The following is a 23451-nucleotide window of genomic DNA, read 5'->3' as shown; positions in this document are numbered from 1 at the left end:
GGACACTTAAACTTTCCAAAACACGCCGTCAGTTTTTGGATTGATTTCCTCTCTTTAAGCTGCTCTTTCTTCCAGCTGGCTTCAGTTCACAGCTCTCTGTGCAAACCAACCTGCAGAGACTTGACGTTTCTGCAGAGAGGATCACACACTCAAAGCTTCCTTTGTGTCAGATTTACTGTAGCACGGACATGCGGCCGCAGGTTTCCTGCTTTTTCTGCTCCGTTCTGCTGCTGGTGTTTGTTTTGCTGATAAACGGCTCATTTCTTTGCTGTCTTTGCTCTTGCATGACAACATCTGCTCATTTTTACACAATGCGTTGTGTCCAGGGACCCTGCTAAACAGATGGGTTTAGCGCTGCTGAAGCTTTCTGTTGATTCTGGAAAATCGATGAGAAACTTGTAGATAGTTTAGATTTATTGGGGCAGGATCAGCTGTGGGTTGCAGGAGATCTATCGCTGTCATTGTCAAGTGAAGTGTTTTCAGCTGTTTTATATTGTTTCATAACGTTTTTAATGACTTTAAGGCCTGCGCTGCTCTCAGATCAGTTTTATTAATGGTTCGCCTTTTTTTTTTTTTTTAATTGTCTTGTCCAGCATTTGAGCAAGCAGACTGATGTTCTGGATGCTGTGTTCTGCTGAGCAAATTTATTTTGCCAAGAGGAACTTTTATAGATATAATGATCCCCTTGTATATCTGGATTCTTATTTTATTTTTCTATTTGTTTTGAATAAATGTTTGTATTACTGAGTTTATGCTGCTGGACCCGACCGGAGAGGACAGAAGAGAGACAGAAAGAGAACAGAAACGAAAACAGAGAAAACAAGAGAAAGAGATCAATACATACAGGTATATAAACATACATAAACCCCTCCCATTAATGGTTAGTCTTGCAGGATTTGGTTTGTGTTGCTTATTAAACACTTTACATGCGCTGGAGCCACATGTTAGCAGGTGCTAGCTTGTTTTTTGACCACTGGAAACAGAGCTGTGCATCATATTGACCCTAAAGATCCAAGATCTGTGCTTTTACCTTTGCAAACACTCAGACAGCAAATACGACAGCTGATCCGTCATGCCGGGTCATTAGACTGGATGGAAAGTCATTTGTTATGCTGAGAACTGGACAGCTTGAAACTACAGGCTACATTCAGGCTAACGCGCTGCACAGAAAGCCACTGTTTGTCATCCTCGTTCATACAGCTGCACTTTGTAGCTTTAATGACATCCTGTATATGGAGGGTGAATATTTCATGAGGCGTGAAACAGTTTGACACAGCGTTGCAGTCGGAGGCGGCGGCAGCTTTGTGCTGAGTCGTGTTTTGGCTGCTGGATTTAAAACCTGTCAAAGCTCCCATTCATCGTCCCAGGGAAAGTCGTGCTCTCAGGCCGGGTTTTTAAGAGGGTGTGAGGAAGGGATGGGATGCATGCAAACATGAACACACACGTTCCCAGACCACACACGCACACACACCTACTCAACAAGAAGGTTGCCTGCAAATATCAGACTCTTAAATCTGTTGCAGTCTTCACTACTTGATTAAGTTACTTTATACACGTTTCTGGGATAATTACTTGTCTCCATGACAACAGGATTTAAAAACATTTATGAGCTGCTCCCTTTAGATTTTGTTAACTAAATGTTCCTTAAAGACAAGTATTTTTGTGTTGGGTTGAGTCGTATTGTAAGAGCCCAGACATCCGGGTCTTATAGGAGATTCGAAGCACTGATGTTGCTTTTTATGTCTTTATTGTTGATTTATTTTCATTATGTACATTGTACAAGTGATGTACCACCTGTGAGGGATGTTATCCTGCTCTGTACGACATCTCAATGCTGTAAAATACACCTGGAAAGATTAAAATGAGTGTATAAGACACACAAACATGTTCACTTCTGTACAAAAAGACCTAGCTTTTATACAAGCTAAAAAAAAACTATACATTTTTAGCTTCATATAATTTTACAACACATTTTTATTTCTTTTGTTTTCATTTTAATTTAAAATCTGCTACTCTTTTATATACTTCTTTATTTATTCATTTTTATTCAGAATACTACTCATGTGGATTTTTTGTCTTAAACGTTGATTTATTTTAACCAAGTACATTGTTTGTTTTCTAATCCTTTATCCTTTCATCCTTTATGTTTACTTCTAGACATAAAGCACTTAGTTGTTCTTCCGTTTGGGGTTTTATTGGATCTTCATAACTCCAGTGTCTTTGCCTGTCGTCCTTTAGCTTCTTGTCTTTATTGTCTTTGAGTCATCGGTGTTGATTTGTTTTTAAACTTTCAGACATTTGGAGGTCAGGCTGTACATCAGGTAAAGTATAACTCAGTGTTTCTTCTGACTGAGCCACAACCGTTCACGTTAGCACGCTAGCTATGTAATTTAAACCTAAGCAATGCTAGCTACTGTAAACATCACATTTCTACAAGTTAAAGCTCATGTCTTGCTCATAAAGACTTTACAGCAACTATTGTAGCTGATGTTGACACATTACTTATTATATTTTACTTCACCTGGATTCATCGTCATCGCTGTTGCTTTTTTGTTGTTTCAAGTTGCAACACAGTAGAAATTAAGTATGTTATGTACTTTTTTTTTTTTTAAACAAATCTACAACTAGGAAAGGACAAAAATGCAGCAAATGTACAAAAAAAAGATCTATTTTAATGTATTAATCGACTCCAGCTCGGCTTGGCATCTATGGAAACATAAGATCCGTGTTTACTGGCTAATTTTTAATAAACCAGCTGCAGCCAGGACAGAAAAAATGCTCAAAGGTCATATTTTTCTCACAGAAATATGTGTTTATGGACTGGAAAATCTCTTAGTGAGGCTCTGAAACTGACTGAAGGCAGTTGCAGAGCAACGGGATGAGTTATATCGCTAACTTTTAGCCCCCATTATCGTGATAAATAACCCATACGAGCAACGTGGAAGGAGGCGGCTTGTTTTAGTGCATTTTATTACATTTTTGGTAGAAAGAATCAACTGAAAAGCAAATAGCGTGTGGAATAAAATCATCCCAGCCTGTGCATGTGGTGAATGTTCAACCTCAGAACATTTGTTGTTGTTTGACACAAAAGATGGCAGGAGGCTCATTCAGACATGCAGCTGAAACCTCTAGCAGGAGTTCTGCGGTGCAAACTACAATCATTTTAATGTGTCATAAAGTCAGAGACATGTTTAATAATTCTGACAAACTGTTATAGAGCTTCAGAAATGCTATTTTCCATGCAGGGAAAAGTATTAACATTTCCTGCAGAGGCAGGAAGATTTTAGCATTTTTAAACATCCTAAACTGGCTTGTGCTCATTTTTTTGATCATGATGGTAAAAGTGGAGATTTTATTTATCTATAGGAAAAGGAATAATCATTTTCATTTTTCTCACCAGCAGGACTCAAAAAGGTTTTTTTTAAATCTCTTTTTCATATAAAAGAGAGCCTGAATCCATTTAGGTTCATCTCAAATTCAGGTGTTTTCAAAGCCTCTGCTCTTCAAAGTGTCTCGATACTTCCTGATTCCTTCAATGCTGCTGTGCAGATATGAAGCTTCAGAGTCTGGATGTTTTCTGATGTCAAGTTCAGACACAGAACAGCAGTTTGAAGCCTCGGCTCAAAGCCGGCATCGTTATGCTGTTTTGGGGTCAGTGTGGCTTCAGAGAGAATAGCAGAGGCGCAGGCTTGTTGACGATGTTCAGGCTCCTTTGTTGTGACCCTGCAGGCCTCCTCGTTGGTATGCAGCCCTCATCTCCAACACTGCAGCTCTGTCTTTTAAGTGTCTCTGTTCTCGTGTTATCTCCCTCTCTGACCTTCTGCTCTTCTGCTCTCAGTGCAGCAGACATGGCTGAATGCAGATCAAGAAAGCGTGACGGTTTTGGGATGATTTCTCCAGATAACAGTTTTCCTTCAGATGAACTGAACGGAGGAGAAAACAGGCGGAAATCCATTAAACTGCTATAATTCACTCGGTTCGTCGCAGCAGTTTCACTTCAGTAGACTAAAATCTTTCTCTTAATTTGAGAAAAAGTCTATAATAATCGGATTTGTTTTCAGGTCAACTGCTTAATGTTTCAATTTCTTTCATTTTCATGCAAACATTACCCCAGAAATCAGCCAGTTTTACTCACATTAGGCTCCTGTTTGGGTAACAAGTTACACGGTGTCCCTTTACGATAAAAACATCTGTAATTCACCACCTGATTGAGACGGAGACCATTTTCTCATCTTTCTAAAACCATTTGGTGTCATTTTAATGGTCTAAAACAGGGATCCCCAATCCTGGTCCTCGAGGACCGGTGTCCTGCAGGTTTTCCAGGTGTTTCCGCTGGACCACACCAGACTCAGACTCAGACAAGCTCATGTCTGATAAATACACACTGATTTGAATCAGGTGTGTGGCAGCAGGGACACTTGGAAAACTTGTCTGTTTTAATGTAGGACAGAATAAATTTGGCACATATATGTAACACCCCAAGATGAGTAAAAAAAAAAAGTCCATTAAACACCTGTAGCCATGGCAACGGGGTGTCAGCCAGTTTGGCGTTTGCACCCATTTTGTCACTTTAAGTGCATTGCATATTTCCTTAGAAACACACTGGATCTGCACCAAAGATAACAGCATTTATATTTGTTAGGTACGTCACACCATGCATCATGTCTTCGGCATGGATACCACTTGCTTCTGAAATTCACTTTTTGTTTTTTGATTTTTAATATATAAACATTGAGATTTCATGTGTTTGTCCATTGAGTCAGTCTAATATTTACTCTCCTGTCGTTTTTTTTTGGGGGGGGGGGGTTTGTTTTAGGTTTTGTGAAATTTCTGCTGTAATAATTTAGTTTTTACTCTCCTCTAATTTTTTTGTAACCTGATTTATTTCATCGAGTTTATCTTCTGTTGTCAGTCCAGTTTGCTTCTTCCTCACCTGTTTCTGGTTGCTAATCATCCCACCTGCTTCTCATGTGTCGTTAGTCCCTCAGCATTTATGTTCCTGGTTTTCCTTTGTTTTGTCCCAGAAGAACAGTCCCTGCTTATCTTAGTCTCTATAGTTTTGCTTTGACTTGACCATTTTAGTCAGCTCATTTAGTTTCTGCAGCTCCTTCTTTGTTGCATTTAAATATTTTGGATTTCATTCCTCTTATTTGACTTGTTTAGAGCAGAGTTTTGACCATCACAACTGTAAAAACACTGGGTGGAACACAGTGAAGAAACTCAACATATAAATGAACTTTTCATATATTCTGCAGGCCTAACTCTGCAGGCTGTTTTAATGTATTTAAAGTGTCACACAGCTGCAGATGAAGCGTGTTAAAGCGATGAGATGAACTCCTATAGCTGACATGAAAGCGGTGAGAAAGAGGCACGGCTAGACTCTAGTTAGACCTTATAGAAGTCAGAATCTGTCATTGTTTCTGCCTCTTTAAAACAAATTAAACATCCAGGCTGCAGCTGAAGTCATCAGAGACTGAAACCCTGCCTAAGGAGCGGAGCTGCCGCGACGTTAACTGAAGGTTAAACAGTCATTTTCTGCTGTGCTCTGAGCTCTAACAGCTGCTAACGGAGCGGGGAGCCTTTACATCAGCTGCCACTTTAATTATCACCCGTCATGTAAAAGACTGATGGAGCCTCGCAGAACAGGCTGCTGCGCTGATTTTACACAAGCTGCTCTAATTACATTTATGAAATACAGCCCTGATCAGTATGTGTGTTGCTCCATCCTTTAGCTAATCACTCCCCTCTGTCCTGTAATGTGCTATAAAGTATACGAACAGCACACGAACAAGTTCAGCTATACCATCCTTTTTAAGCTGATTCATGTTTCCAACGCGTTTGTCCATGTTGCCTCACTCCGGTCTTCATGCTAAAACATTTTACTTTGTTTTTGTTCTTCACACACGTCTGAACAACCCCATGCAGAAGGTTTAAGTCTGACTTGATGCATTGAAGCTGCCGGAAATGTGAGCAGACTGATGAGCAGTTTTTATCTGAATTATGGTCGTTTTGCTTATTGATCTCTGAAGTGAAACCTTTTAGGATTTGGCTGCAGGAGAAAGACAATCTGCCAACAATTCAGTCTTTTTATCTAAATGAATGTTTTATCATATTAAATTTCTGCTCCGCTACTTTTCAGAGATACATCTTCCTCCAGATCAATGCAGACGTTTCATTTCTTGCCTCTTTTGTTTGTTGATGAAGGGCTTTGCTGTTCATCATCTTTAAGCTTCCTGGCTGTGTTGATGGCTACTTTCCTCATCAGCTCATTGGTTTTTGACTGATTACGTCTCCTTCTTGGTTTGACAGACAGGAGGATTCCTTTTCATGTTCACCAAACATATTTTAGGTTCAAGTTAACATTGTCAGATAAGTAATTACACTGCAAAAGAGCATATTTACATTTTTAGGTCTTCATTTCTAAACAGCTGCTTTATGGATCACAAATTATTTTAATTGTAAATTTGGAGAAATTTGGAGAAATTTGACAGTCAGGTTTGGATTTATGTGTCATTTATTCTTTCCTGTTTTTATTTTGTAGTTTAGCTCCCTTGCGTATTGACACCCATTTCTTTTTCTGGTTTTGATTTTCTGATTTTCACCTGTTCCTTGTTACTCCCTCTGTGTGTATACCCCTCAGTGGAAGTTTTGCATTCGCTGGTTCATTGTGTGTTTGTAGTCCAACCTGTTTTTTCTTGTCAAGTTTAAATAATCAAGTTTCAACAATAACATCTTGGTCCTGCATTCTGCCTCCCATCTCTGCTTTTGGGTCCACAACTCTGCAATCATTGACACTGAATTTAAATCAAAAGGATACTGTGATTAAAGGAGCTGGATAAAGTCTCATTTATCTGATAAAATCCTGTTTTTTCATTAGGCAGTTAACGGAGCTCCTCAGGGTTCTGTACTTGGACCAATATTTTTCATGTTGTACGCTTCCACAATGATAACGCTGCCTAAACCTTAATTTCTATTCAGATTATACTCAGCTATGCCCATTAAGCCTGATGACTTGGTCAGGTTACAAAGATGTCTTTGTCGTTTATTCAAACAGACTGAAGTTGTTGTTTTTGGACATGAGCGACTCAGGAAGACACTTTGTCCTTACTCTGGATGGTATTATCATGACTTCCAGCATTGCAGTGAGGAGGTGTGATGTGATTTTGAACCAGAATCTGTCATTTAACTCACATAAACATTATTCCAGAGCTACCTTCTATCAAAATCCTTAGGCAGTTAACGGTGGTCCACAGGGTTCTGTACTTGGACCAATATTTTTTTATGTTGTATGCATCCACACAGGCTACATGGTGGCAGAGTGATTCGTACTGTGGTCTCACAGCAAGAAGGTGTATTTATTAAACATATGGACTTACACTAATGTGGACAATGAGTTTTATTGTCATAACTATAATCATTTTGACTGAAGTGGCTTTTGTTGTAAATCGATGCTTAAAAAAAAATCTGTTGAAATAAACTGTATGTATTTAACCTTTATCTGGATGTTAGTGGGTTTTGTCCAATTTGTAAAAAGAATTAATGAACCTTTAAGTCCGAGGTTACCTGCAGGCCCTCCATTCTTCTGAAAAACAGTAGTTAATCTGTCCTGCTGTCAGATTCCTTCATTAAACTGTGTCCATGTCCACCTGCAGGGAAGCTCTCATTGCATTCTGTTGGGAGTTCAGCCTCCAGTCAGAGTGAGCCTCGTCCTGCAGCTGTAAATCACCTGGATGGAGGACACAGATCCAGGATTTACCTGGGATTTAGACTCCCATCAGCTTTGTGCATTTATCTCTCCTTACAGGTTTATTTTCCAGCAGCTGCTGACTTTAGCATCTGCACAGAATCAGCTGTCTGTGGACAAACCAAGGCCGTCTCTGCAGCATGGGAGATCGGGAATCGCACCACTTTGTGGCTGACTTTAAGTACTTCTGTAGAGGCTTTAGTAGCATGAATTCTGTCTGAATTTGTCATGCACTCTCTTGTGAACACATCCAGTCATGTGGAAATTCTCAGGAGTCTTATTTGAGCTCTATAACACCTCCTTCAGCACTGAGAGCTCTAGATGTTATCTACAAATGAGCTGTGAGATCATACAGATGTAAGGACTTTGTTGGAATATACTGGATCTTTCAGGAAAAAACTGGCTGTTTTCTGGGAAGAAGATGTCTGCCCTCCCTGGCTCTGGTGAAGGTTTTTCTTTCCTCCTTGTGCAGCTCAGGATTAAGTACTGAAGCAAGGAGAAGGTTTGATGAAATCATTGGTTTCCTTAGCTAGGCAATTTCACAGCTCGTGAAAAATGGCGATAAAAGTCCCAATTTTTTATTATCAGGTCTTTTTATTACCATTTAGTCTAATTTGACATAAAATTAACATTTTTTTGGTCAGATATTTACATTTTATTACTGTGTGATATCTCAGTATTATGATAGTGTAACCTTCTGCTTTGTGGTATCTATTAGAGGACAGAATATCAGATTACGTTCAACAGGACTTTCTGCAAACGTTTTACCATAAAGAGTCTCTCTGATTCTTAGCTGCTGGTTCCCACACCGGCCCATCTAAACACATAAGATGAACGGTAAAACTAAGCTATTTAAGACAAGATAGGTGCTTTATAACAATGAAAAGTTGTGAAAGAGAAGAAACCCTGATACATTGGGATGGTAGGGGTTAATATGTGTGTACGGGGGTCAACATTGGTCCAAGGTAAACAGAATAACAGCCCATATTTAAGCACATCTGACTATTTACAAATACATATCTGTGTGTATATGAGTATGAATGTGTGGATGTAGGGGTATATTTATATATATATATATATATATATATATGGGTATGAATATCTTTGCATATATGTACATATGAGTGTGTATGTACAAATGTATTTATGAAGATATGTATCTATAGGTGTACTGGTATATGCTGTGTATGTGTATGCATATATATTGTCTTTTTATGTGTATACAAACTTTCTTTTCATGTTTTTTTCTTTTTTTGTGAGTATGTAACCTTATGGATACAAAATAAAGATATGGACTGGGTTTGTGGCAGGTTGCATACATATATGAATGGTTTAACTCACTGGTGTTCAAATATTCTGTCTTTCTGAAATGGAAAAATTAGTTAATAATATAAGCTTAAATTGAAGTATATAAAAGAAAGAAGTATACCCACTTCTAAACCCTCTGAGATGCTGCTTTTCCAGTTACAAACATACCTACACATGTAGCTACGTCACCCAGCAGCTTAGCTGTGCTACACTGGTGCAGTTAGCCATCAGCTGCTTTACCTTTAGACATAATAAAACATAGACGTAATAAAGATATATGTATAAATGTCTGAGTCTGTCTCTCTCTAGTCTGTGTTCCAGAACTGGTTCAGTCATTTCATAACTCTTCTTCCCTGAAACCGCAGAGTAGACAATTAGCAAAGACACTGATTGGTTTTTTTTCGGGGGGGTACCTAAATTGTCTTACAAGTCACTTTTTCTGAAACAGCATTTTTCTTCGCTACTTTTTCTGTTTTTTAAAACGAGCCCAAAAAATTGAGAGTACTGTATGCCCACTCCTTAAGGGACCACTACGCCACTGGTCCCAGCTATCATTGTCCCGAGGGAATTTCCTCCTATTTAAAATGTGAAAGTTTGCCTTTCAGGTTTGTGTTCATTCCTCAGATTCAGAAGCAGCAACAGCTCAGCCGACTTCAGCACTGTCATGTAAACACGCCAGTGTTTATTTGGAGTCACAGCCTCCACAAACGTTTGTACAAGTCAACTAATTATTTTGCAAATGGTCACAATGTTTATGTGATGTTTCATTTCAAGCCTTTATAAGCTGCTGTTGCAAGAGAAATTTCCATTTACATTCTAAATTTTCTGGTTCAACTTAGTTAACATAGAATGAATTTACACAAATAAACCATTAAATTATGGGAAAAGTCTTGATTTATTTGTTTTAAAACATAAGTGCCATAGCTCATAGGAACCCTCTTTAACAGAAAACCTGGTGTTAAACTGCTTTAATGCAAAAATGCCGCTGATTTTGTAGCATCTGAGAGTAAATTAATTATTGATTGTAAACTCAAAGTGCAGAAATCTCTGTGCCAGGCGGGAATGTTTATAGTACAATCCGGAGAAATGTTGTCGATGTCATAAATGCACCATTTTTACTCCTGACACTGGTCCAGATGAAATACAGCGACACGCTGACGCGGAGCAAATTCCCTGTTAAGGAACAAACGAGGCTGCATAAAAAAAACAGAGGTAGGTCATAAAAAAGTAGTATCAGGACCATAAATAGGCAGAAGAATTCCAGCCACAAGCAGGGACAAGTTCAGGGGATGCAGCTGATCCGCCTGGAATCTATTAATAGATCAGAGGATCACCAGAAACGTACAGATTTCTCCCTCAACTTAACTCAGGCCGTGTGAGCAGAGCTACACAGTCAACACCAACACAGCAGAGCTGTAGCAACAGCACGGCCGACATGAATGAACGTGGCGGGATTTGTTGGTCATGAATGATTGGCTGTGTTAGAAAAACTGTCTTAAACTACTGTTCATGTTAGGCTGAACATCAGGAGCTGTCAGCCTTCTGATTCATCGCAGCGTGTTTCAGTATGTGGAGAATGAAACATTCACTATCAGCTGTAATTCACATAAAATGTCATTAACCCATCATTTTACCATTTCATGGAAAATATCTGTTTATTTGAAATCCGGCAGCAGCAACGCGTCTTTAAATAGTAAAAAAGAAACAACGGGGGAGCATCCAACTATCCATTTTGTCCCGTTTATCTATAGGGTCGGGTTGAGGGAGCAGCTACCTAAGCAGGGAAGCCCACATTTCCCTCTCCCCAGCCACATTCAGCAGCTCAGAAGGGGAATCCAACAGCGTTCCCAGGCCAGCTGAGAGATGTAATCCCTCCAGCGTGTCCTGGGTCTCCCCCGGGGTCTCCGCCCAGAGGGACGTGCCTGGAACACCTCACCAGGGAGGTCCAGGAGGCATCCTGACCAGATGCCCGAGCCACCTCAACTGGTTCCTCTCGATGCGAAGGAGCAGCGGCTCTACTGATCCCCTCCTGGATGACCGAGCTCCTCACCCTATCTCTAAGGGAGAGCCCGGCCACCCTGCGGAGGAAACTCATTTCAGCCGCCTGTATACGAGATCTCGTTCTTTCGGTCACGACCCACAGCTCATGACCATAGGTGAGGGTAGGAACGTAGATCGACTGGTAAATCGAGAGCTTCGCCTTCTGGCTCAGCTCCTTCTTCACCACGACAGACCGGCGCAGAGTCCGCATTACTGCAGACGCCGCACCGATCCGTCTGTTGATCTCACGCTCCATCCTTCCCTTCATTATGAACAAGACCCCGAGATATTTAAACTCCTCCACTTGAGGCAGGACCTGACTCCCGACCCGGAGAGGACAATCCACCCTATTCCGGCTGAGGACCATGGTCTCAGATTTGGAGGTGCTGATTCTCATCCCAGCCGCTTCACACTCGGCCGCGAATCGCTCAAGTGAGAGCTGGAGATCACGGCCAGATGAAGCCAACAGGACCACGTCATCTGCAAAAAGCAGGGACCCAATTCTGAGGCCACCAAGTCGGATCCCCTCAACACCTCGGCTGCACCTAGAAATTCTGTCCATATAAGTTATGCAGTTTTTATCACGACGAAATCAGAACTTAAACATGTCGTCTTTGTGACAGTTCTTCTACAGTTCTTCTGACATGGACTGATGCAATAAAAATAAATTAAAACTACTGTTTTATTTAAACTGATAGAGCTTTATTAAGTTAACATAAATCGTCTTTTATAAACTACATCATGACAAACTGAGATGGATTGGAAGGGATGTGAAAAGCTCATGAGGTTTTACTGGTTTTACTGGTTGAGCTAGTTAGCTCAGCTGTGGGTAATCAAGTTCAACAGACCTCTAACAGGTTGTGTAAATAAGAAGTTATTCCTGTTTTAACATGTATTCCAATTAGTGGTCTGTCTTTGCACTCAGAGTTAACAGTCCAAGCCAATGATGAGATCTGTTCCTGCTCCAAAAATCAATATAGCACAGCACACGCTTTAGATTTCTATTTGATCAATATCTTTCTCTCAGAAACCTGCCATGAATTAAACATCTGCAGGATCCAGATGGACTTGATAAGGAATTTTACATTATGACTTTGACTGATGTTTCAATATTGACATCAATGCAGGCAGGAGAGGAGCGGAGGGAGTGTGGATCCTCTTTGATGAGCGTCTCCTCCCACCCAAAAGAAAGACAAAAACTGAATTCTGCAGCAAGGTGGACGAGGAAGGGAAGGGTGTATGAGACGAAACTGATCACAAAAGCTTCGGAGGTGAAGTCGGCCAACAGTTCTGATCCAGACAGTCTGATGCAGGAAGTTCGTCATGACGGTCACAGAAAAGGATTTTTCATGCTGAAATCTTCTGTTCTCAGCCAAGAAGGAACGTCTGAGAGATAAATAAGCTCGGACGACAGTTTCCCAAGAGTGTATTTTTGTCATCGTCCCATGACATCAGTCCTACGCACACTAAACATTCGTTTACCTCCCTTCACATGACCGGCTTAGCTCGAACCCCCACATCTCATATTCCCAGGTTTCTAACTAACAGGGCTTGAACTTCACTCTTTAATATATCATTTTGGATAATTAGTTTTTCTTTTGGAAAGATGTGTTTTCATAGGCCTCCTGGAGGTTCTTTATCTTGGCTCAAATTCCTTCCTTGCCTGAAGCAATTTATTATATCCATGCAAATGCAAACACAAAATGAAACCTTTCACTAAGACGCCCCTGAATGGAGCAGAAAGCGTCAAGTACGTCTCGAAAAGGACTTTCAGCACAATTAGCCGTTTAATCCGTTGCACTGAAAGGTTTGAGAATGAAGGGATGAGTCTGCCGGAAGAAAGAAAAGACATGTCTTCATGTGGAACACCTGAGACGGCAGGACAAGCCAGAACCAGTCGCTTCCAGCAGGATCACCGAGTCGGGGAAGGCAAGCTGAGGTTTCAGACTTAGAACTGCATCTGTCCTTCATTACTGCGGTCCTGAGAGCCAAACGAGCGTCAGGAAACACGAAACCTCTCGTTGCTCTCAAACACGGCACTGGAGGCGTTCATTAAACAACATGATGGATAGAGTTAAAGTGCAGCTCTGCAAACACGATCTGTTGTTGATGTTGGATCCGAGTGTTTATTTGGGATTTCATCAGTTTCCACTTTGGATCTTTGAGAGGTTCAGTATGAAGCGGGGAGGGGTGATGTGGTGGGAAAGGGATTTCTCCTCAAAACTATGTGATCAGTGTGTAGTTTGATCACACTGTTGCCGTGACGATAACAACGGTGTTTGCATGTTGTTGTGTTTTATCAGATGGATGCAGTAATGAAGCTTTCCATCCCAAAGTATCCAAACAGTTTGACGTTTATACTCCTCCATGAGGAATTTACTCTGTTGCAACACATCAGAGTAAAACAGTGACAGATTTATAACGACTAGCGACCGATCGGTCCGCTACCAGAAAACAGGATCAGGTGTGTTCTACGTCATTTCCACCTCATGGCTCGTCACAGTGTGGTGAATGTAAAAAAAAAAAAAAAATCATATATTTATCATGTTTCTGCTTTTTCCCAATCATTCAAACAATAAAACTGATCAAGGTTACTTCAGGGTTCCTCATGAAGTCACGAAAAAAGGAGAACCAGCAGAGAATTTTATGAAAAGTCATTAAATTTAGCGAAATCAAAGCGTGACAGAGTTCGCAGCAGTTTGGAAGCGAAACAACTGGTCCAGGTAAGAAGGTTTCTGACTAGATGAACAGGTCACATCAGAGGTTTGGGGTTTTTCTTTGTTTTGTCCAGTTTAGGCACCACAAACGGTGAAGTTTAGGAATCCACTGGAGTTAGTTTAGGCTCGTTTGTGGGCGGCAGTGGCTCATGTTTGCGGTTCAAGTCCTGCTCCCCTACGCTGCTGCAGCCCCGAGGGGGACATGACTGTCCTCTGAGGACCGGATAAATGCAGAGGGTTGCATCAGGAAGGGTGTCCAATGTGCCAATTCAGCCGCGCGATGATTCGCTGTGGCGACCCCTTCAGAGGAACAAGCAAAAGGGAAACAACAGCAACAACGTTCGCGCTTGTTTGAGTGATGTGGCTGTAAAATATCTTGAAATAAACTGGAATTGTAGGAGCAGACGGTCAACGACATGAAGCTGGCTTTACATGTCAGCACGATATAAAGTAGAATAATGTTATTCTGGTCATATTGGTACCAAAAATACACAAAAACCACCAAATCCAAAAAGAAAAAATTTTACTTTTTTAACAATAAAAACCATGAACACACACTTCTTTCCAGCAAAGAGACACTTTGTAACAAGACTGTCAAAATTACCACGAACAGAATTATCCATGTTAATTTAGTAAACATATAAATAAAGTTTTTCCTCGCACCATAGAAATCGGAATTCTGCATCGTCTCTGCGAGAAAAGTTGCTTTTCATGCAGGTCCTTTTGTCACTGAGGTTCATAAAATCTACCATGAGCTAAACAATCTCCTTATTTCTGAATATTCTGATAGTTTTCAGGCCTTGCATTAATATATCAATGTTACTTCCCTGGTATCGAATGATTTCATCGATATTTGGATCAATCCGCGAACCTGCCAGTCTCATGTCTCAGAAATCTCCTCTGAAAATGACCCTCATTTTGTTTTCTAACCTCATTTCCTACAAATATTTCCTGTTTTTATTAGATTTGATCTGTTGTGTCAGTGGATATGATGCTATACTGGTGTTGTCACTGGCAGAGAAGTTTACGATGGTTTCTGTGTGATCAGAAATATTTGTGATTTCTGTGACTTTTTACATTTAATGAACGATTAAGTTTATTGTCATTACGCTGTAAAAAAATATTTCTGTATTTCTATTCTGTCCCACCAGCAAAATATTTAGTTAAGACCTAAAACTCATGTCACGGTTTACAAAAGATGGTGGTTTTAGCTAAAGAAACAACCAGTGACTGTCGAGTAACAAACAGAAACCTCCATCATCAAAGTCCCGCTGCGTTTCTGGCTCTAAAACAATCGTCATATTTCCCACAGCTGCAAGAAGAGAATGTAAACTTTCACAGTGTTTAAGCCTTTGACAAAACAAAAGTTCATGCAGCCAACTTTCATTGTTTGATTTATGTTCCTCCTTCTCTGAAAGATGAGAAGAGCGACGTACGGGTAAGCTGTGTGTATGAGGGAAAAGATAAGGGAGAGGGGAATACAATGAGAAAAACAGAAGGATCTTCAGAGGAGAGGAGGAATAAACGGGAGGAAAGCGAATGAGGAAAAGTCACAATATCCAAACATGGTGATTAATGAGTGGAAGATTTAAGGAAAAGAAGACAAATGAGGAGAAAAGGGAGAATGATGAGGCTGAAATGAAACGGAGAAAGCTGAAGATAATTGAAATGCAGTGCAGAAAGTGTGTGAGCGGCCCTCAGGAGCCGGCAAGGAGAGCATCTTGTTATCAGTGTTTACCCACAGCGCTCCAGCAGATGCTGCACAGGATAACACAGCCGGTCATTAAAAGCTATTGACCTCTGGCTGTTTGTCTCTTCAGCCTGCCAGTTTACAGGAACATCCGGCTGATGAACGGTGCCGCGACTTTATATTCTCTCAAGGTGGAAAACCTTGAGAAGGAGGAAGGTTTTTCAGCAGGAAGCAGAAAGAAAATTCCTGACGCTTTGCATTTTTGTAAAGTTTGCTGCAGCTAGCATCACATTCCTGCAGATATTCCAGCTTTTCTTCCTTTCAGGCAGACGCTGCTGCTACTTCATTTCTCCAGTAATCAGACTGAAACTTGCTGTCAAAGCTTGATCTGTCACGCTTTCCTTCACGAACAACAAAACAACCACAAACAGCTGCAGAAGAAATGTATTCCATGATAACAATAAACACTAAAGTTAATGCTTAACAGCAGTAACATCATGAGATCCAGCATGTTGAAGTCAACGCCAAAACTGACTTATATTAAAAAACAAGTTTGACCCAGTCCTGACTTTTCTGCTTGTTTGGAACTTTTATGTTTTAAGACAAAATAAAATCTGTTTTAAGCAGCTTGAACTTTTTTAAGCATTGGTGAACAATGAACAGAAATAGACTGAAGAAGACAAATTCTTGCACAATTAAGTAAAAAAATAACATTTTCTTCCATCCATCCATCCCTCCATCCATCTTCAGCCGCTTATCCGGGGTCGAGTCGCGGGGGCAACAGCCTTAGCAGGGAAGCCCAGACTTCCCTCTCCCCAGCCACATTTGCCAACTCTGCGGGGGGGATCCCGAGACGTTCTCAGGCCAGCCGAGAGATGTAATCCCTCCAGCGTGTCCTGGGTCTTCCCCGGGGTCTCCTCCCCGAGGGACGTGCCTGGAACACCTCACCAGGGAGGTCCAGGAGGCATCCTGACCAGATGCCCTAACCACCTCTACTGGTTCCTCTCGATGCGGAGGAGCAGTGGCTCTACTCTGAGCCCCTCCCAAATGACCACCCTGCGGAGGAAACCCATTTCAGCCGCCTGTATACGAGATCTCGTTCTTTCGGTCACGACCCACAGCTCATGACCATAGGTGAGGGTAGGAACGTAGATCAACTGGTAAACTGAGAGCTTCGCCTTCTGGCTCAACTCCTTCTTCACCACGACAGACCGGCGCAGAGCCCGCATTACTGCAGACGCCGCACCGATCCGTCTGTCGATCTCACGCTCCATCCTTCCCTTCATTATGAACAAGACCCCGAGATATTTAAGAGAATGTTAGCTTTTTATTCCTTGGCCTTTAACCCAACGTAAGACAGTTTCCGGTCAGTGTGCTTTAGTTTATTTTTATTATTAGTTTTTATTTATTCAGTTTGTTTTATTGTTTAAATTTCGTTTTCCTTGTATGACCTGTTGTTTTATTATTTTATTCATTTGCATTGAATTGTTTCTATTTTGTTTCTATTTTGGCCGATTGTGTAGAGCACTTTGTTTCAACTCTGGTTGTATTGAAGGACTTTATAAATAAAGTTGAGCTGAGCTTTGCTTTGGGAGTTACAAAGTTTTCAACAAAAAGCACCACATGGAACCATCAGAAACCAGATAAGATCTGAACTGAGGAACTAAACTTCTTCACATCACAGCTGATGCTCCTTTATCTTCAGATTTACCCTCCAGGTGTCAATCAGTTCTCATTGAACTGAAACATCTTCACAAAACGACACGTTGCAGTTCTGCAAAACATCTCAGATGCAGCAAACTTTCATCACAGTTCGATGGAGCTCAGCTGGAACCAATGTTGGTTTGTTCTTTCACTAACTGAGGAACCACAACCGCTCCATTATTTCCTCCAACAGCTAAAAGCAGAAAAACAACAGGCTGCAGGCAACACACCAACACCAACCAAACGATTCACTGAGCCCATTAAAGCCTGATTAAAGTTTTTCTGCACTGGAGCACTAAACTATCACAGTTTTAAGCATCTAAAGCATCTGATGAAAGCGTCTAACTGAAAACAACCTCTTCATCAGCAACACAGCCGGAAAGTCCGGCTTCCTGCAGCCTAACAAAACCAGCTGGGCCTTTTTGTACTGAACGCAAGGCCGGATTATCCAATGGGCATCATGGGCACAAGCCCAGGGGTCCACACCTACTTTGGATCCATGTGGGGGCCATGTGGGGCAAACACCAGCAGTTTGGACATGAAACAGAATGTACATAACTCCAGATAGTTATAGTGTCTAGTGTATCGCTATTGGTACCATTGGCTGAGAAATGTCGTTTCACTATATTCACAATTTTCACAATGTTGCGGTGGAGAAGGGAACACTCTGGGCCCAGAGGCCTGTGCACTTTTAATCCGGCCCTGCCAGGACGGGACGCCTTCCACGTCTGTGTGGGATCAAGCTCAAATTCCCAAAGAGCCCAACGCTGCTGAGCCACGGTGGAAGGATAAAGTAAGTCGGTGCATGATGAACCAGTTTAACTCACCAGTCGCTGCAGGATCCTCTTGCTCTTATCATCCGTACAGTAGTCAGACAGGATGCTCCTATGGACCAGAACCAGCCCGTTCAGGAACAACCAGGACCCAAACCAAAGCAGAGCGAAGACGAGGGTCCCCCGCCGAGACCAGAGCCTGAGGCCCAGCCACCTGAGCAGACACAGCCCCCCGCCGCGGCCTCCTCCTCCTGACGTCAGCCCACCGGGGAGCATAGTGATGGATGATGTCTCCACAGAAATGCTTCTGTTCGCTTAAAACTACGAGTGGCGCTCCAGATGCTGGAACATTTAATGCTGCTCCAAAATTTTCCAGCTTCCAGGGAGTTTAGTTTCAGTTTCACAGGATTTAATAATCCTTTTAGGATGAATATGAGCTGGAATAATCCTCAGCTGTGTGGCTTTTCTGCTCATGGACTGAATCATCTGCATGTTTTACTTGAGCAGTAAAGAACCAGGTTTTTATCGGACAGTTCCTGGTCTCCCATGATGCTCTGCAGCCAGTCAGACCTGGAATGAGGGGCAATAATAATATATATGTATTTATATGCAGGTCTCTGATTTAGCTTTGCCTTTAAAAAGACTAAAAGTTCAGCATAAATTTAATGTAAAAAAGCAAAAACAGAAAAGAGAGGAAGCGTCTGCGATCATCTGATCAGACACTTTCCAGACCGAGGGTCAACAAGTCCGACCTCCAGCTCGACTCAGCGCCAAAGATTTTCTGAAGGTTAAGTTCATGCTGAGGTTTTGTGTTTTCATGTCGGACAGATTTAGATTTCTCAGGGACAAGGAACGTGTCCGTCATCTTCAGGCCAAGTTTTTACATCCGAGCCAAAGAAATGTCCTCTCTGCAGCATCTCCACAAAGAAAATTCCAATTTTTCTGTTTTCCTGCAGTTGGATAATAAATTGTCACTCACAACTTGTTGTTATCAAGAAAAGCGAGGATAAAATGTCCAAAAACTGGAACAGGAGCTGGAAAACCTCGTACGTTTGTGAGAAGAGCTTCTTGAACAGAACCTAGGAAGAAAATGAGAGAAGTTTCCTTCATGTCAAAAAATCTGTGGAAGTTTTATATAAAATAAAGTACAAAAACAATAGATGGTCTCTAACTGCCTGAATTTCTGTCTGGAAAACGTCCTAAATGCTGGAAAATGAGCCTAAACTGGCAAAGATCCAAGTTCTGTAAAGAGCCTCAACATCTTTTCTTTCAAATCTTGTGTTTTGTTGCTTTAAAAATCTGAAAATGTTTTCAGTCAGATGGTTTGTCTCCATCTTTGAAGCCAAAAAGGAAACCAGATTGAACCCTTTTCTTTTCTCTCGCGTGTTTCAGCCGCTTTCCTCTCCCAGCTTTAGAAAAGAGCTCATTAGCCGTTTTCAGTGAGTTAAGAGCTTCTCAAAGAGGATTTCAAGCTTGTAAAAGAATGAAAAGCTGATAATTTCTCTATGTTTCTATGTGAAGGGGGAGAAAACACATTAATTCAGAATGACGTCCTAAAAAAAAAAAAGGAATCCGACTTTCTGTCTCGTTTTTCTGCAGATTTTTCCTGAAACATCAAAACTCTTCTCCACCCCATTATTAGCTCCCCTTATGAATCCCTGATGTGGCAGCTTTCACTGAAGCATCCAAACCATGAACTGGAGAAAACAAGCAGCAACATGGAAAACACACACACACACACACACACACACACGTCCTCACCAGATATTTGTCAGGATCCCAGAGATCCGCTTTCTGCCAGACAGACTCTGCAGACGTCCAGATGATGAAATCCGACGCTACACACACTGAAAGACAGAAAACTGATCACCGTTGGCTTCTGAAAATATCAGCATTTGTTTCTTGTTGATATGAACGTGGGTGGCGGAGACTAAACAGCTGCTCCAAAATACCAACAGCGAGATAAAAACACTTTGAGCTGCTGTTCATATCGTCTCATGCAGCAGGTTGATCACCTTTCATTCATCCTGCAGACGCAGGGTGGTTTTTACTGACGGGTTTATGTTCAGAAGGAGCTGGGAAGTGTCTTCCACGTCACTCAGAGCAACTCTGACAGGGACTGGAAAAGTTCCCACTGGGAGGAATGGGACGTAGCCAAGCTGCTTTAGAGCTTTATAACTCAGACATGTCGCATTAAAGAGGCAGAATGGAATCTTGTAAGACTTTTCCAGCGACGTTCCCATCATGACGTCTAACTCGGCATCCGTTTTGCGTCCTACCTTTACTCTGAGATCTCTCCAGACAGTAAAAGTCAGTCTGACGTCTTGCTGTGTCTTTTTCTTTTCCTCTGATCACGTTGTCCTACATTTCTTTGCTGAATCAGCCAATGTGACTTCAAATATGTCTTTAAACTTAACTTTTTTAAACAAACATTTAAATGAAGAAGATTCAGACTATTATTATATAAAATAAGATGCCAGTGCAGTAGAAAAACTACACTTGATGAGATTTCCTGAAATAAGAAAAATCTAGACTTTAGTCAGAGAAATATAATGAAACAAGTGATGAAAGATTAATTTTTAAGTCCCTTATTGTGTGAAAAAACCCACAAGCAGATTGAAAATGTTGCTTCTTTCTCCCTTTCAGAGAAAAGATCACAAAAGCCTTTTTGTCTTACAAGAATCACTTTTAATAACCTTTCATAAAAACCTCCACATGTCTGGAGGCAGGTAGGAAGGCGTGACTGGCCTGGATGAAGCGGGACTTGAACGACCCACCATCTTGCTGGCTACATGCTGAGACGCTTCCTCCAGCTGTTCTGTGTTTCCTGCGGTGCTTTTAAGATCTTTTCTCTAAAAGAAAAAACGTTTCACCACTTTTTTCTCACTTGTCTGAATTCTGTTCTTACATCAGGATATCTTTCTAAGTTCTTTTTCTTTTGCTTGTCTTTTCAGTGTGTGTGTGTGTGTGTGTGTGTGTGTGTGTGTTGGTACAGGCATGTTTTTACTGCTAAAATTGGGTGAGAAAGATATTATATGATCTCAAACAGTTTATGAGATGATTTCACTTGATATGAATGCAAAATAATCAGTTTTAAGATTTAGAAACTCAGTAAGAAATGAAAATTAAAATATGATTAATAAACTCCAGACATTCTGCTCTTTAATAGAAGTCTCACAACAAGATAAAAGGACTTTTTGGCTGAACGTACGGAGACTCGGTTTGGCAGGTTTTTAGGGTGTGTTTATGTCTGCTTGAGCGTGTGACGTGGTAGCTGCTACGTCACGCAGCATCCTGGAAGATGACGACGTAAAGCGTGCTTTTTCAGCCCCAAGGCGCCGCTCTGCAGTGAAATGTGCACATAAATGTCGCTGCGCCACCAACAAGTCGGGTTTACGGTTGGAAAGTTGCAGAAGTGCGACTTTAAAAGTTAAAATGTTTCACAGAAAGTTGGAATGAATCTGTATTTTTAGATCTGATCTGATTTCTTCACAGTTTAGTCAGGAAGAATGCTGCTGAAGATGATGGTTGATTCTCATCATCTGCACTGCAAAAAATGAAATCTAAGTAAAATTAAAAATCTTAAATTGAGTACACATATGCTTTTTTTTTTTTTTAAAGGTAAGATAATTCTTAGTTTTATGCCAGAGAATTCATCTTGTTTTAAGAGTATTTTTACTTGTTTTGGGAAGTCTTGACAAGCCAAATTTTCTTGTTCTGTTGGCAGATAATTTATCTTATTTTAAGCCACATTTACCTCAGTTTTGTACTTTTTTTCTATTTTTAAGGCTGATTTTTTTGCAGTGTGTACAACATCAGCGTGAGGCTTCATCAAGTCCAACGCATCTCATATATTTGAGTTTATTTCCTTAGCATGTTTTCTTTGTGTTTCGTCTCTATTTGGTGTCTTTCAGGGTTCATTTGACCGACAGATTATCCTCCAGCCGGATCTAACAGCTCTGCAGAACAAGAAAAAACTTAGTGTCTGTATATTTAACTGTTCAGATGAAACATGCAGATTTCTTCCATCTGAGTTTTATTTCACTCATCGAGCCGGTTAAGTGGCTCCTGAAGCCCGTCTGTGCAGCATTTATCTCTCTAATGTTAGCTTTTACTGCCTGATGGAGCTGACTGATGATCAGCAGCGGCTGCTGGAGCAGTTTTACATCTCTGAAATGTAAAAGCTTGTGATCCACCTCAGATCAGCTCCAGCCACCGCTCTCCGTCTCAGAGGCAGATGGTGCTTTTAGTGCAAGTCCCACAGGACCACGGAGATAAACGGGTTAAACTGCTATTCTTAGAGGTTGGAAAAATGGAGTCACTTTCTGAAATCTACCCACCCCCAGTTCTGCCAGTGGTCTGCTTCTGCAAGAAAAGCTCAAACTAAACTTCAGCAGCCAAAGGTTGGATCCCGATTAGAGGAAGAAACAGATATGGTTTTTTATTAATATAGAAAAGTAAAAATATTTCCTCACCGTTTTTGCTGTTGAAGAAAAGTCAGAAAACTCCAAAAATCAGGCAGATAAAGTCCTCAAATCTTTCTTTTTGCCATTTAAGATACCAGAAAAGTCCCAAAGCAGAATCAGCAGAGACTCTGAGGCATGAAGGCAGCTAACCTCATCTTCCTCCTTTTCCTGCAGATCCTGGAAGAAACTCGCATCTCCTTCAGCTCTGCCACACACAAACTGAACCCTGGTTGTGTTTCAGAGGGATGCTCCAGCTTTGTTGGGAGAATCCTGTCAGGTGTCCAGATAAAAACACACTCCAGCTTGAGATCCAAAGTTAATTAAAATAAAATAAGATCAACTTTTTTCTTCTGAAGTTGTTTGGCTGTGAAACTCCCACATGATGGAGTTTTTGGTGTTTTCTCCCAGTAATCCAGCAGGTTTTCCTGTGCGAGCTGGATGAGGAGCAGGTCTCAGCACACACACACACACACACACGCTGCAGGAGGGGGGGGAGTGGGACGATCCAGCTGTCGGCTCTGTTTCTGGGCTGCCAGGGAACCTCGGAGGCTCCGGCAGGCGCCTGGTGCTTCAGCAGCTCTGGTTTCTCCCCACGCTGCTGCTGCCGCCTCGCTCCTCTCTCCGGGTCTGACGCTCCACACTGCCCGGCTGGAGAGGAGTGTGTGTGAGAGGTGTGTGTGTGTGTGTGTGTGTGTGTATGTGTGGGAGGGAAAGTGTGTCGTGCTCAGGCTTGTTCATGCAGCCTCATTCCTCTTCCTTCTTTCAATTCATTGCATTTCTCTGCTTTCTACTAACTCTTTGTGTGTGTGTGTGTGTGTGTGTGTGTGTGTGTATTTGAGTCTTTTATTATTTATCTTATGAGGACATTGATGTTTAAACACCACCTTACAAAGTCTGCAGAAGGTTGACAGAAATGAATGAAATGTCCTCAGAAGTGATGAAAACGTAACTGCATGCGTGTGTGAGCATGCAAGTGTGTGCACCCTCCTCATCCCCCCCCCCCCCCCCC

At 41.4% G+C, this 23451-nt stretch overlaps 1 protein-coding gene across 6 annotated transcripts in view; it reads right to left on the bottom strand.

The window, feature by feature from the left end:
* Window positions 1-23308, bottom strand: part of dipk1c (divergent protein kinase domain 1C) — a 55882-nt gene extending 32574 nt beyond the window's left edge. For 2 of the 6 annotated variants that reach the window (XM_079260201.1, XM_079260205.1), the window contains exons 1-3: window positions 22452-23308; window positions 19738-19823; window positions 18031-19055 (exon numbers count right to left, since the gene is read on the bottom strand). In XM_079260201.1, coding sequence (XP_079116327.1) covers window positions 18031-18252 — 222 coding nt within the window. In that variant the 5' untranslated portion in view covers window positions 18253-19055; window positions 19738-19823; window positions 22452-23308. The remainder of the gene's footprint in view (window positions 1-18030; window positions 19056-19737; window positions 19824-22451) is intronic. The other 4 variants (XM_079260202.1, XM_079260204.1, XM_079260203.1 and 1 more) reach the window with 4 other exon arrangements.
* Window positions 23309-23451: the final 143 nt, after the last annotated feature.

This window comes from Telmatherina bonti, assembly GCF_933228915.1.
Source record: "Telmatherina bonti genome assembly, chromosome: 20".
NCBI classification, from domain to species: Eukaryota; Metazoa; Chordata; class Actinopteri; order Atheriniformes; family Telmatherinidae; genus Telmatherina; species Telmatherina bonti.
The sequence above is the reverse complement of the archived record's forward strand: the minus strand, read 5'-3'. Positions and strand labels throughout refer to the sequence as shown.